General features: G+C 44.9%; 1 protein-coding gene across 3 annotated transcripts in view; it reads right to left on the bottom strand.

Annotated features, from left to right (window-relative positions):
- The window catches only part of Hivep1 (HIVEP zinc finger 1), a 131,801-nt gene that overhangs the window by 18,258 nt on the left and 99,483 nt on the right, over window positions 1-14,060 (bottom strand). For all 3 annotated transcript variants that reach the window (XM_026384597.2, XM_026384599.2, XM_026384598.2), the window contains exons 4-6: window positions 6,713-12,642; window positions 3,538-3,671; window positions 2,682-2,857 (exon numbers count right to left, since the gene is read on the bottom strand). In XM_026384597.2, the coding sequence (XP_026240382.2) occupies window positions 2,682-2,857; window positions 3,538-3,671; window positions 6,713-12,642 (6,240 nt within the window). The remainder of the gene's footprint in view (window positions 1-2,681; window positions 2,858-3,537; window positions 3,672-6,712; window positions 12,643-14,060) is intronic.

The following is a 14,060-nucleotide window of genomic DNA, read 5'->3' as shown; positions in this document are numbered from 1 at the left end:
TGACAAACCAAATCATATGGTCCATAAGGGTTCCCTTTCACAATGCTTTTGTTCCCTAGGTGGACAGCCATAGTAGGTGTTCTGCTAAGAAGTTAAAATATGATTGTAACTAGGAAAATTTTGCAATCTGCATTTTAATAAGCAATAGTTTCTCATAACTTGCACTAGTGGTTATTATTAATCAACCTTCTAGATAATTTCAAATAAAAATTTACCTTTTAAACATACAAAATGTGCATATTTAAATGCAAATATCCCACAGAAATGCTGAAACTCTTCTGTACTAATGTATTAACTTAAGAGATAAATGTTCATGAAATCTACCAGAAAATTTATCCAAATCCTTTAGAAAGCATGGGAAGTTTTGCTTCTGGACGCTTATAGCTACAGTTTAGTTTTCTGTGACATAAACGGGACTTCATCTTACAGAGAAGAAGTTCACATATATTTTCTGCTGACTGCCCTTTAAAAGCACAATCAGGAAATTAATTAAAATTATTTTTGAAATGTATTCATGAAATAAACTAAGAGACCAATGAAGCACTACAGATTTGTAAGCCGTAAGTCAAAGCATTGGAGCCCAGCATTGACCATTCTTTCGACAGCACTTTGCATGCTGTGTTTATGAGCACGCTGTGACTCTGCTATTTCCCTCTGCTAAGAACCACACACTCAATAAGAAGTACAGATGGATTTGCTAGGATCACAAAAAAAAAAAAAAAAAAAAAGAAAGTTGAACAAAACCCACAGCCTTAAATAATAAAAACTCTACCTTAGAGCTACCATTAAAAGGTGCTATGGGGTTGGCTTACATTGATTCACAAAAGGTACATACTTAAGAAAAGAATGTGACCCTAAAACTGAGAACTGTCACATTAAGAATAGGGAAATAGAACATTTCTGATATTTTCTTCACTAGTCCCCTTAGCTGGGTAGTCTCATTGGAATAACTGCACACTGTGAGAGTCCACATGACTTGCCTGACAAAGCAAAAACTTTAATGCGAGTTCAGATTGCAGCACATTAGAGAAATACAGGACATGGAAACTGCTGACAGAAAAGGCCCGTTCCTCAGAGGGCATCATGTTTTGTCCACTTAATAAGCATTTGTTTAAAATACTGCACAACGTGTTTTGAGTTGTCCACTAGCATTAATACTTGGGGACTCAACATTTTTCCTCACTGAGAAATCTGGATTTCCATTTTGAGCCTGACCCTTCCTTGCTTGCTCTTACTCTGTGAACTGGTTTCTAGAATATCCTGATTCCTTTCTTCTTTCTACTGAGAACTATTCATTTCATATCACACCTTCATGTTCCTGTTCTTGGTAACACCGTTCTGTACCTGGTCATCTTTTACTGGTAGTGTTGGCCTTTTAAATATGCTCCTAGCCCCATACTAGAAACTAACTGATGTTTCTTTTTTCTAATCACAAGAAAAAGTAATAAATGAGGATAAAAGATCAAAGTCCTCTCTCCTATCAGATCCTCACACAGGACCCGGGAAACCACCCTGAAGCTGCCCCCCACCTCCGGGAGGTTCTGCCTCACCATGAAGTCACCACTGAGCCCATGTTCCTCCCAACCCCTCCGACTTCTTGAAACCTTACAGGAACGTTCAAAGCTATCCGAAGAACATTTTGATTTTTCCATTATTCTTGTTTCAGACAGCTAGTGGCATTTGAAGACAGCTAACTGTTTAGCTGCTACGTGTTATAACTTTCTTTAAATGCCAATAAACACTACCCACAAGGCATAGCAAACTTTGCTAATGGGTTGGTCAAGTTTTATAACCAAAAGTGTGAAGACAATAATACAGCAGGAAAAAAAAAAAAAAGACGAGAAAAGGGACAAAACAAAGCTTTCTATAAAAACTGATTAAGAAAAAAACACTTTACAGAAATTGTTCCTCCATACAGACATTTTCATGATTACATTTGGTGAAGAGTTTTGTTTTGTTTTGTTTTGTTTTTAAGAATAGTACATAGCATTAAAATACCAAGTAACGAACTGCCATGTAATGACTCTTGAATAAGGAGAAAGCAAACATTTTATAGTACTGTATCCATTATGTGAAGCAGGAAACGTGTACAGGGTAAAATTACTTTTAAATAAAGGCTTATGAGTTAAATAAAAACATAAAGAAAACAAAAGGGATCTAAATGATTTTAATAACTAGATGAGAGATCTTTTTATAAACATTAAATACTAAAAATGTTGAAAATTTTTTGAAGCTGAAATCCAACAGTATTGGGCAAAAAGAAAATGCATCATGAAGAAAAAGAAAGGAAACGGCACTATGCATCCACACGATAAAGCACAAGTGTAGTGACTATGATAAATGTTTGCCGTGTTATATTTAAAATTTTTCTTTAGTTTTTTAGGACCCAGATGAATTTACTTGTTATCCTGAACATTTCTTCTTCTTCTTCAGCCCCAGAGTGAATATCTCTGAAGCGGTATTCACCATTATGTCATACGACTATAATTTGGGGAGCAAAATTACAGCAAAAGGGCAGCTGCTTCTTTTATAATGACACATTTATTCCATATTCTCTAAAAATGTGGAATTAAAATTGTTTTCCCAAAGGGTTTAGAAACAAAAAATAAAACTACAATGTTGAGAAGACAGAATGCAGTCCCTTTAAGCTACTGAGGACCCAGAGCAATGTGGGCTCATACCTTTTGTCTTAAAGGAGAAGTTACAGTAAGAGCAGTGGTAGGGGCGGACGTCGGTGTGGGTTCGTATGTGTTTCTTTAACATACTAGGTTTCTTACAACGGATTCCACATTCTTCACAAATGTACTTTCCTCTTCCCCTGCCCCGGACATACACATACTCTTCATTTGATTTGTACCTAATTTAAAGAAAAGAAAAAATGAATAGGAAGATTGGACACTATGTCTTTGAGAAAATATTGATGATTAAAATCCAACCTAAAAAAATAAAGCACAACTTTTACACTCAAAGTATGAAATTTCATGGACATGTCATAGCATATTTGTTTTTCACATCAACACTTTAATGTTCTAACAGCTAATTCTGATCAAACAAACTTGTTCAATATTATGTTTAATTTAAAAATATTTTCCTGGTTGTAAGACACTGGTTTAAAAGTTTTCTCCACTGCTATATTCAATCACAACTACAAAAGTACTGAAATTTCTGAGTTTCACTATAATTTGATTTTACAGTTTGTTTTTCTCATAATAAAATACACAAAGCTTTCAAATAGGCAATAAATTCATCTCTTTTAGAGCAAATTTTACAAGTCATTCCTTATTGTAAATTAGCATGATACCTGGGGCTCACTCTGAAAATTTAATTCTCAGCTGCCTTCTATTCATCATTTTCTCCATCAAATTGGAATTATTTAACACACAATACCAATACCAAAGATTCTATTAGTAAGCTAAGAAACCTTGCAACATTTAAATATATAAGTTGGCACTCGTAAGTCTTCATTCACATGAAAGCAAAATGTACATTTAAAAAGTAAGTTTAAATGTACATTTCAGAAGTAAAACTTGTACTTGCCCTCCATCAAATATTTTAATTCTTCTTGGTTCACTTTTGATTAAGGAATTTTCTTTATCTTGCTCACTGTTAATTTCAGAGGCATCTTTATTGCTGAATTCAACTACTGTGGACTTTTGATTACCTAATGCTCTCTGAAAGGGAAAAAAAAGAGAAACTAATTTAATAAAACTGAAAACACAAACATATGTCATGTTCAGTGGAAATTACAGCACGGCAGCGTATAGAGCATGTAATTATCTTAATGAAACGCATTCTAAAACAACACATTCAAGATCATTTTGCTTTAATAATTCCAGTCTGTCTGCACTGTAGCAAACTGACCCATCTTAGGATATTTCAAAAATCCCATCACAGTCCTTGACACCTCCAAATAAACCTCCCGACCTAACACTTCATAAACTTGATAGTAAACTTTCTCTTTTCTGTATTTAACTAACCCCTTAGAACACAGTTTAAATATGGTTCTTAAAGAGTTTATTCTTTGGAGATGGAAAAGAGCTGTGTGGTACCCTGAGGCCTCAGCCCTCCTCTCCTTTACCTTACGAGCACTGGAGGCAGCTCCGTTTCTCAGTGTGTTACTTACTCCCCGCCCCCCCCCACCCCCCATTATTTTAGACCACAGACATGGTCCCTCCCCAGGTCTTCACAAAAATTCCCTGAATTCTAGTCACTGTTGAATTTCAGGTCAGCTCAAATGTCAAGACTGGGCCTGCTAAAGATCTCTGAAAAAGGTTACAAAGGCTAAACTGATATGCTGATGTGACAAGCCATGTGTGGTCTTCCTCCAGGAAATGCCACCTTGTCGTTTTGTACGAGACTCCATACAACTGTACCAGGTGCCCTCGCACTCCCTCGTACTTGTGGGGCATGCAGCTGGGGTGGACAAATCCCAGTGAGAAAGGACCCTCTCGGGGTTCAGTTACGTGTTCCAAGTCAAGTGTCACCTGCAAAGACTCAAACTCTCTAGTTAGGGGCTTCTTTTATATAACTCCTGTAAAAGGTGACATTGCCCGGTAGCCAGTCACGGTCCTGAGAAAGCCTAAAGAAGGCAAATGCTGGGGACGTTCGTGATGGCAGGAGGGTCTCAGGCCTCGGGAAAGTCCCCTGGAGGCCCTGTTCTTACAAACGGGAGGAAAGAGAAGCTGCTGGCAAAGTCCCTCACCAGGAGGTACAAGGTGAAGATGAGGGTCTCCTTTCCTCTGCTCCCGACGAGCCCCAGCTTCCCACAACGTGGATGGGACGCACTCTTTCCTGACTTTATCCTTTTAACCATAATCCTTTCTTACTTTCTTTCAACACCAAACTCCCCTTTATCCTTTGCCCATCTTTTATTAAATTTGGCTTCTCTTTGCCAATTACCAATGAGTGAGGCTGCACGATCGTCAGCGTATCCTAGGGAGCTCCACAGCCATCTTCTGCCCTGACTCCGACTGTCCTTGGAGACCCTTTGCTCTATAGCTCCCGTCCTTCTCCCCCCGAATCATGAGCACACTGACATCTGGGTCTGGAGGAGCAGTCGGTGAGCGCCCTGTCCTCCAAGGCCCCGGCTCTCCGACTCAAGTCTCCGTCAACACCCGCAGCTCAGGTCACACGCTCCTGCCTGCCTTCACCTCCCTCCCTCCTTTCTCCTCCAGCAACTCCCGAAACACCTGCTGCCGCGGTCCTCCTCCTGGTGCTCCTTCTTCCTCTATGAACAATGTCTCCAATTTGGGCTGGACTCTCTACACTCAACCCTTTGAATGATAAGATCTGCAGGACCCAGGCGAGGCCCTCTGCTCTTCTTCACACCTTCCTGAACATCTCATCAACCACACGGGTCCCTAAAGGCTCTCCACACAACACCCTCACCTGGAGCTCCTTCCTGAGACCTGTCTAGCTACGGACTTCCAGACCTTTCTTCCAAGACATCTGGAACTTGAAGACGTTGGTTTAGGGGGTTGGGGGATGCTGGGGATTGCTAAACACACGCTCTACCACTGAGCTACACCCACAGCCTAGGAGCACCCTTCTCCATAGGCACATCAGAATGCAAATGATTGGGTCTCCTGTAAGATTCTGACTCAGCAGCCTCAGAGCCTGAGGATTCAAGAAAGCAAATCCACAAAGGGGTGGAGGCACCCTCCTTCACTTCCTTCTCCACCATCATGCATATGCTGCGGGTTTTATCTACATTTCCAACTCACAAAATTTCTGGCCATGCCAGACTCTGCAGCTCTTTAAATGAACCAGGGTTCTTCTCTCTCCTGCGTCCTTCAGTGATATATTAAAATTCTGTAATTCTCGTTTACTATTGTTTTGAGACCCCATGGGACAGCGTCATCCCCAGAGTATCCACACCTCCTCAACCTGCAGGTACCACTCCAGACTCCCTCCCTCTGGAGCTGCAGCTCTGTCACGAGGCTGACACTGCAGGACTTTCTTGTTGATAGTGTGTAAATGCTTAAGAACCTGCATTAATTATATGCTTGGGGACCTGCAGAGGTCAGTGACTTCACCTATAATTCTGAATGTCCAGAGTGCAATGGGATCTCTTTATGGATTTATTCGTAATCACTTAAATGATTTTTCTTATTTCATAAGGCTGGTAATTCTAATGAGACTAATTCCATCAATTACTTAAAATTGTAGTTTTATGATCTTAAATTTCATTATAAATCTTGACAAAGTCAACTTATTAAGTATATAACTTATTTGGTGACTCTTGATTCTGAGAACTACTCTGGAGGAGCGCTGGGATGGGCCTGGAGAGGGAGAGAGTTAGTATGAACAAGTGTGAAGAGTTCTCCGCTCACATTTCACAATAAAATACAACTATCCTTGATTATCCACACCCATCAGAGCATATGCCTAATCTCCTCTCACTTAACAAAGACACCACCACCTTAACAGAAGAGAAAGGTCAAGGCCAACTGAGACTCTCAATGAAGTACAATCAAGTAGACACATTCCATAATTAACCGAGGAACAAAAAGTGCCCAGAGAAAGTCGTTCTTTCCTAAATGACAGAATCACCAAAAGGACTTCAGATAACTCTCAGCAGTGTGACACCCTGCCTTTTAATATCTACATATAGTACAACTTGTCATTTAAAATGAAAATGCTTCTAAGTAGGATAGTCAGTAAAACAAATTTGCACAAGCCATATCTGAAGGCAAATTATACTTCAGAGTACCTTGCTTAGGTTGCTTTTCCACTTGCTTGAATAGACCAACAAATCTGACTTGGAACGGGTGGTTATTGCTTGGCAGTACAGTGACTTTCCAGTCTTCTGCTTTGAGTTAAGGAGAGAAAGCGCAACTTTGGTAGGCAAACCCAGTGGATTTGGGTCACTGTTGCTTACTGTCCACTCCGTGTAGGCTGACGTTTTCTGGTCACTCTGTGGCAAAGGCAGTGACTTCTGTCTTAACAGGTAACACCATGTGAAGCTGGTGGCAGTCTTGAGGCTGGGGAAAGAGGGCTGCTGTGCATCCGCAGGGTCCAACAGTGGAAGGGTGGCGGCTGGTGGCTGACCCTGCCCTTGCGCACTCGCTTTGTTCCCTCGGCTCTTCGCCCCTGGAGGCTCCCTTTCCTGGTTACTGTTCGCAGATTTCAGAGGGGAAACGAGGTTGTTTTCTGAAGTGTCAGGTGACTTCTGGACTGTGAGAGTTAATGATGCAGATGACTTGATGTTTTCAAATTCTTGTGATTCACTGATAGGTTCTGTGACTACAAACTTAGATGGTCCTGACGACAAATGACCAGCTGGTAAAACATCTGGCAAATTAACAGCCTCACTACCAGTTTCAGGCTTGGAAAAAGCTTCCTGTTCCAATATCCCACCTTCAAGGGGCTCTGTAGTGCAAACCTGCCTCACCAAAACGGGTTTTTTCTGCTTATGAACCTCATTTGCTCTTGAACTTAATGGCTCTATGGACCTAACATCTGTGGCACAAGCAACTCCATTTTCATCTTTAGCCCGTTTTTGGTGCTTTTCCATGGCGATGTCTAAACTATTTGCTGGGGAGAGCATCCTTTTACTAGAAGCTGAAGATTCTTGTTGGGGGGAAAGTCTACCCACAGACATTTTCTGAGTGACTGGCAAGGATTCAGAGGGAGAATTATGGCTGAACTCTGAAAAAATATTTTTGCAAACAAGCTCTTTCTCTGGGTTTGGCAAAGCATTCTGGTGAGTGTTCTGTGACTGTGGCACAGAATTCTGTTCTTCACTGACTGGCACTATAGTTTGACTAGCCTGGCAAACTGGCGTGCTGCACAGATCTTGGGTCACTAGGATTTGTGGCAGAGATATCACAGTGGCAAAACAGTACGTGGGAACATTACTCTGCAGATGCACGGGCAGCATGAATGAGGATGGCACGTTGTGCACCTGCCTGCCTGGTGGCCCGAGCTCCGGCAGTGGCAGAGGACATGAATTACTCAGGGCATCCACTAATTTGATTGGCAATGCTACTGAAGTTGCACAACTATCTGCTCTGTCTGGATCTGAAAGAACTTGATTCGGTGAAGGATGTGCGGGATTAGAGGAGCAAGACTGGCTTGAGGTGAAAACCTGGCACTGCAACTGGTACTTGGGAGCAAAGCAATCCTTGCTTTGAGAAGACACACATGAAGTGGATTGTGCACCTGGTGTGTCACCCTGCTCAGACACCTGCAGAGGCAGCTGTGCATTCTGCTGGCCAAGGGGTGTATGGGTTTGGTTCAACAAGCTGACACCAAAAAGCTGTTGGACGGGAAAAATGTTAGTAGAGCTGGAGCTTGGCGCTTCTGTCCGCAGATCCTTAGCTTGCGTCTGGGAGTGCAAAGTATTTGTAGAAAACTCGCCCAAAGGTGTATTAGGGAGTGGAGGACCCTGAAATAGCCCTGAACTCACGCTGGGCAGAGCCGTATTTTGGAAAGAGGGTGGGTTCACTGGAGGCAGAAGACTCTCTGGAGCTATGTTTAAAGATATCTGCCGGATCAGTGGGCCTCTCCTTCTTTCTAAGAGAGGCACGTGTCCGGTGACCCCCGCGCCAGAGGTGGGGGTCGAAGGCTGGGACTCAGCAAGCGGTGTCATCTGGGTTGGTGTGATGCTGCCACAGTCGAATGACTTACTTCTGAAGTTGGAGACCTCCATGGATGTCTGCATGCAGCTGATCTGTTCAGAGGCAGCCCGCCTCATTTCCCGGTGGCTTCCGGGAACATTCAGCGTATTCAAGCCAGGTGGAATCAAAAGAAACTCTGCTTTATTTGGAAAATCAATTTTTGGTGAAGCCTCTGTCTTAGAGATGTCCTCTATGTCTAAGGAGGCTGAGAAACTTGAAGCGTGGGATAAACTGCTCTCCCTGCTTAGGCTCCGGGAGAGAGTGGAGTCGAAACTCGATTCAGTAGAGGAATGCTCGATCTCGGCCAGACGGAGCCTCTTCTTTTTGGGTGGCAGTTTCTCGGTTGGCAGCTTTGACAAGGTCTCACTACGCTGAGGCCAGCTGAACTTCTCCGATTTTTCTTGATCGTGACCTGGGGCATCCAGGTCCCGATCTGGCTCTTCCGTGACCAGAATTTCGGGCACCTGGATGTTGTGCTGTCGGACAAGTCTCGAGGGCTGTCCCAGCACGTGCCGCTCGCCTGGCATCTTTCTGGAACTTTCCCATGGCTCTCCTCTGACAGCTTCTGACAGCGTAGGCTGGTGAGGATGTGACGTGTCCTCTGGGGAGATCCCTCCTACTTTCAGAGACCCAGGCTTCCCAGTTCTGCTCAGCTCCTGGAAAGAAACTGTGGAAGCTCCTTCGAAGGGCTCGACTTTGTCAAAGGAACTGGGTCTGCTCAGGGAGTTGGTGTGCTGGATGACGGAGATGCCGGCCCCTTGCCTCTTCACCTCCACCTGGTCCTGGGCAGCCACACTTATCTGTGGCTTTGGGTCCAGGGTCTGCTCAGGGCCCCTGGTGAGGAGCTGCACCTGGGAGTTCTGCAGCTGCACGTGTCGGTGCTGCTGGTCCCCTGATCCGGCGACAGAGGGTTTAGACAGGCTGGGGACGGGGCCCAGGGCATTCTGAAACCGAAGGGCTTCGCAGCTTTGGGGGGAAGTTCCGCTTTCGTTCTGTGGAAGCTCCTCGTCGTCTCCGACACTTTTCATTTTCCTCCTTTTCCTTATCTGCGGCGTCTGTTCCCAGACGCCCGAGGAGCCTGCGACCCTGTAGTGGAGAACCTGCGGCTGCGCGCTGCTCCCCGGGGGGCCGTGCTCGGGCTCCCGCACCGCGACCTTTGTTTTGGGCCCGTGTAGCTCTGAACAGTAGAATTTCTTATGGTTTTCGAAATTTTCCAGCTTCCTGTACCTGTTTCTACAGGTTTCACACTCAAACATGGTCCCTCGGCCCTGATGAGACTTCTTTTTCTCCAGATGGGAGCCCGGTGCCGAGGTCTTGCCGCGGGCCAACACAGGTTCCGTGGTGGCGTGGCCTCCCTGGTGGCCCTCATCCAAGGACTGGCTGGGGCCGAGAACGTGGTTTTCAGTGGCTGAAGAGTCTTCCACTGCTACCTGCCTGACGAGAGTGCGAGGATGTCCACTTGGTGGCACAGAAGAGTTAGGTCCCGGGACGAAGACGTCGTCGTAGAAAGCGCCAATTTTGTCATCAAATGACTGGCTTCCTCTCAGCGGGTGCGGGGGAGGGATCACGTTGGGAGGGACCGCCGAGTAGCCTGTGGTCGGCATGGAGTTGCTTCTTGTGATAGGCAAGCAGTCGAGGGAAGGAACGGACAGGAGGAACACTTGTTTGGACTTGTCGGTCGGGGTGAAGGGGGACTTGGGTATGTCAGAGCTGGAGCTGGTTCGCCGTCCCATTGGTTTCAGGTCAAACTGGAAAGAATCTTTAAATATGTATGACTTGGGGGAATCGATGCTCCCTCGTCTGGAGAGGGAGGTTCTCCGTGGCTTCACGCTGTCCAGCTGCTTATCGTCCACCAAGGCTTCATTGTCTGAGATGAGCTTTGATATCCGTTCCTCCAGGGTCTTGGTGGCCAAGGGCGGGCGCATCTGACCAGGTACCAGCGGTGGCTTTTCCCCTGTGGACAGCGCGGAGGGTGCTGGTGCACTGAGTCTTGGTGCAGAGGGCCCGTTGCTCTTAGCAGAGTCTTGCTCGGTGGTGGGGAAGGTTCTGGCAAAGGGAGTGGGTGGGCTCCCTGTTTGATCCGCACTTTCAGATCGTGAGAAGTAGCCAGAATCTGTGCTTCCTAAACTGCGAGGGCTTAGCAGCAGCTTTCCTTGCTGCTCTTGGGAGTGATCGGTGGCCTGCTGCCTCTGCAGCTGGGCGTGGGCCGCTCCTCCACCATGGGAGTCCTGTTTCCCTTCCGGCTGACCTGTGTCCCCTTTCTGACGGGACTTCTCCTCAGTCTCTAGGGAGGTCACAGTGGCAGACTGTGACAGTGCCTTTGCTATCTGAAGGTCCTTCTGTCTGTGTGCACTAGGAATCTCAGGCTTGGCACCGACAACCTGCGAGCTGTCGGTTCTGGATGGGGACACGCTGATAGGGTGGACCACAACTTTTGGTAACTCTGTCACAGCTTGTGATTCTGAAGATCGGTCCTGTGGTGAAAAGTCACCTGCCACCTGATCTGGATTGCTTAGAATGGAACTTGATTTTGGAAAGGCTTCAGGATTTGATGACCCCTTCATTATCTGCACAGGCTGCAAGTCCATGGCCCCTGGCTCATTCTGTCTTCCTTCAGCAGCGGCCTCTTCCTCACTCTCTGCACTGTCTTCTGCATCTGAATGGATACTAAGTGCTTTGGGGGACCCCTGGGACAAGAACAAACCACCAGCATCTGGTTGCAAGACGAGGCCCAGTTTGATAGTATGTGCGTGGGATTTTTTGTGCTTATACAGATTGCTTTTAGTCTTAAATGAAAATCCGCAAGTCACGCAGGGATAGGGCCGCTCTCCTGTGTGGGAGCGAATATGCTTTAAAAGCACACTAGGTTTTGCACAAGCTCTATTGCAATACTCACAAATATATTTTCCTTGCTTTTTTGGCTTCTGATCTTTCAAAAGATGATTGTACATTTGTTCTACGCTTTGATTAACAACAGAGGCAACGTGAGTTGAATTATAAATTGGCGCAGGGGGCAACTGTGTGGAATTGGCTGCACTTATTGACAAAGGTGAAGCAGAATCCACTTGCTGGTTTGGAGGAGTGACCTGAGTTCTACTGGAAGGAGAAGTGAGACCTGTGGCTGATGTCACTGCTGAGTTATACACCTGTTCATGTTTGCCGTTCTCTTGACTTTGCAGACTCGTCAGTGGTCCTGCGAAACCCGAGTGCCCGGGGAGCTGCTGACTGTGTTGATTAGGTTTGGAAACAAAGTGTTCCCGCTGATTATCCAGATGAGAAACCGACTGAACTGCTACTTGCTCATTCTTCTGAGGAGCAGACACATGCACTGTGTATGAGGTACTGGGAGGACGCTGCGGCTCGGCAACAGGTTCTGGTGGAGTCTGATTTGGGGCACTCGCTGAACTGTTTTTTAATTTAGATGGGGATCGTACAGTTTTATTTGGTCTCAGTTTTTCTGTCTTAATTGCACAAGACGAGCCCTTTTGTGACAAGGTGCTCAGTTCTGGCTCCATTGCTTTCAGTAAGACATCAAATGCGGTGTTGGCGTACGCGGGGGGCGTGGTGCGGTGAGGAGAGATACATTCACTGCTGTCAGTCCTGGTTTTACTGGACAGGGAACCCGAGTCCCAGTTCTCAGGCGGCACACTGTGCTTGGCGGGGTCCGCGCCTTCCGATCTCCATCTCCGCAGCTCCGCCGGGCGCTGCAGAAAGGAGGGCTTCTCGGGGGAGACGGAGCCCCCGGGTTTGGGGGCCTCAGCAGTCAGGGCAGGCGCCTCTCCATTCTGTCTGGTGAACAGCTTCCCATTTCTTACAGGCACAGAATTCGGCTTCCTGTGAGGTTCTGACACACTCTGAACTGCAAAAGACGAGTCTTCGGTATTCTGCTTATGTTTTGCCTGCAGAGGATTCCTCAGGGGGGATTTTGGTATTTTTTTCAGGTGATTCTCAGCAACAATCTTTTTCCGTTTCACACCTTTCAGAGATTCCGAAGATCCTTTAACACCTGCTTCTAGAATTTCTGTTGAAAAAGAAGAAAGGAAACCAAATGGTAAAATTGTACATACACCAACTGCTTGTGTGTGCGTGTGTGTGTTTAAACAAATTTAAGATCACCATGATGAGGGTGCTATAGTAAGGCGGTAGTTTAAGTAAAGTCAACTTTTAATAAAATTGCATTCTAAAGTCCTGGCAACGTTAAGAATATTGCTAATCAAACTCCATGGGAATGCTCATGCCTGGTGTGCACTTCTAGACACCACGTTCCTTTCCAGAGAAGCCCAGGACCAAGATCCTCCTACTTCATTCCGTAGCTGAGTTCTGCCAACTCCACCGTCTGAGAAGTGTTGCCAAATGAGGAGGAAGTTGGCCTTTTGTGCTGGGCATGTCACATGAAGGAGCCTTTGAAGCCCACTTTTCAGCAGGTTCCACACGTGCAACACGGATACTCTTACGAGAACAAGGGCTGCCCTCTGGTAACTTCTAGAATGACCACTCCTGGGACGGTCAAGATTCATCACCTGGTCAGTCACGAGTACTTACTGCTAACACAGCAGTTATATCAACACAGAGAAAATTGAGAAAGTAAAATAATCCACTTTTTAGAGTTTCTCATTAACAAAATTAAAGAACAATAAAGTTGCAATGGTCTTTGGTAAAAAAGAAAAAACAGTCACCACTGCCATTTTAACTGAGTAAAATATTCACTGACTATGTTTTGTCATCACTGATAGGTAGGAAGGCAGGCAAGCAGACAGGTGAGACTGACTGCAGGAGAGAGGAGACGAAACCGTCCTCATTTCTAGCTGTGCTAGAAATAAATCATCTTTAAAGTGGCATCAACCACCCACCACCTCTGTCAACTATTATATCTTTGAGCAATAATTAATCACTTGTCCTAATTTAGTTTTGTTTCCATTTGTTGGATCCTTGGGTACATAAGCAAAATTTATTCAATTATATATTACTTACTGGTAAAAAAGCCAAATACTTTAATCCTTTGTTATTTTCAAGTAGCTCTTGTAATGCACATCTCTAAAATTCATATTAGACCAAAATGTCTATACTGTATTAACTGCTTTGCATTTATTGAGGGTAAAAATCTGCATAAAATAATTTAGTCATGTTGCAACATCAGTTTATGTGCCCTCAATTATGAGTTAATGAAAAAAAATAAGTCCTATTCCACTATAGACATGATTTACCCACCACACTCAGAAGGTCCTCATGACTATAATGTTTCAGCTAAGGCGAACAGGAAAATGATTATTTTCTGAACTCTTTAATCTTTAAAATGATGTTGAGACAACATTTTCCTTGCTCAGTGCACTCTTTCATGAAATAACATCTTCCTGCTGGTTTTCCTTCCTCACGATGCAGTGATGGCTTTATGTCACTCATCAATGCCACCAGTCATGGGAGACGTGAAAAATGATAATC

This window comes from Urocitellus parryii, chromosome 8 (assembly GCF_045843805.1).
Source record: "Urocitellus parryii isolate mUroPar1 chromosome 8, mUroPar1.hap1, whole genome shotgun sequence".
NCBI classification, from domain to species: Eukaryota; Metazoa; Chordata; class Mammalia; order Rodentia; family Sciuridae; genus Urocitellus; species Urocitellus parryii.
This window is presented reverse-complemented; position numbering and strand designations above follow the sequence as displayed.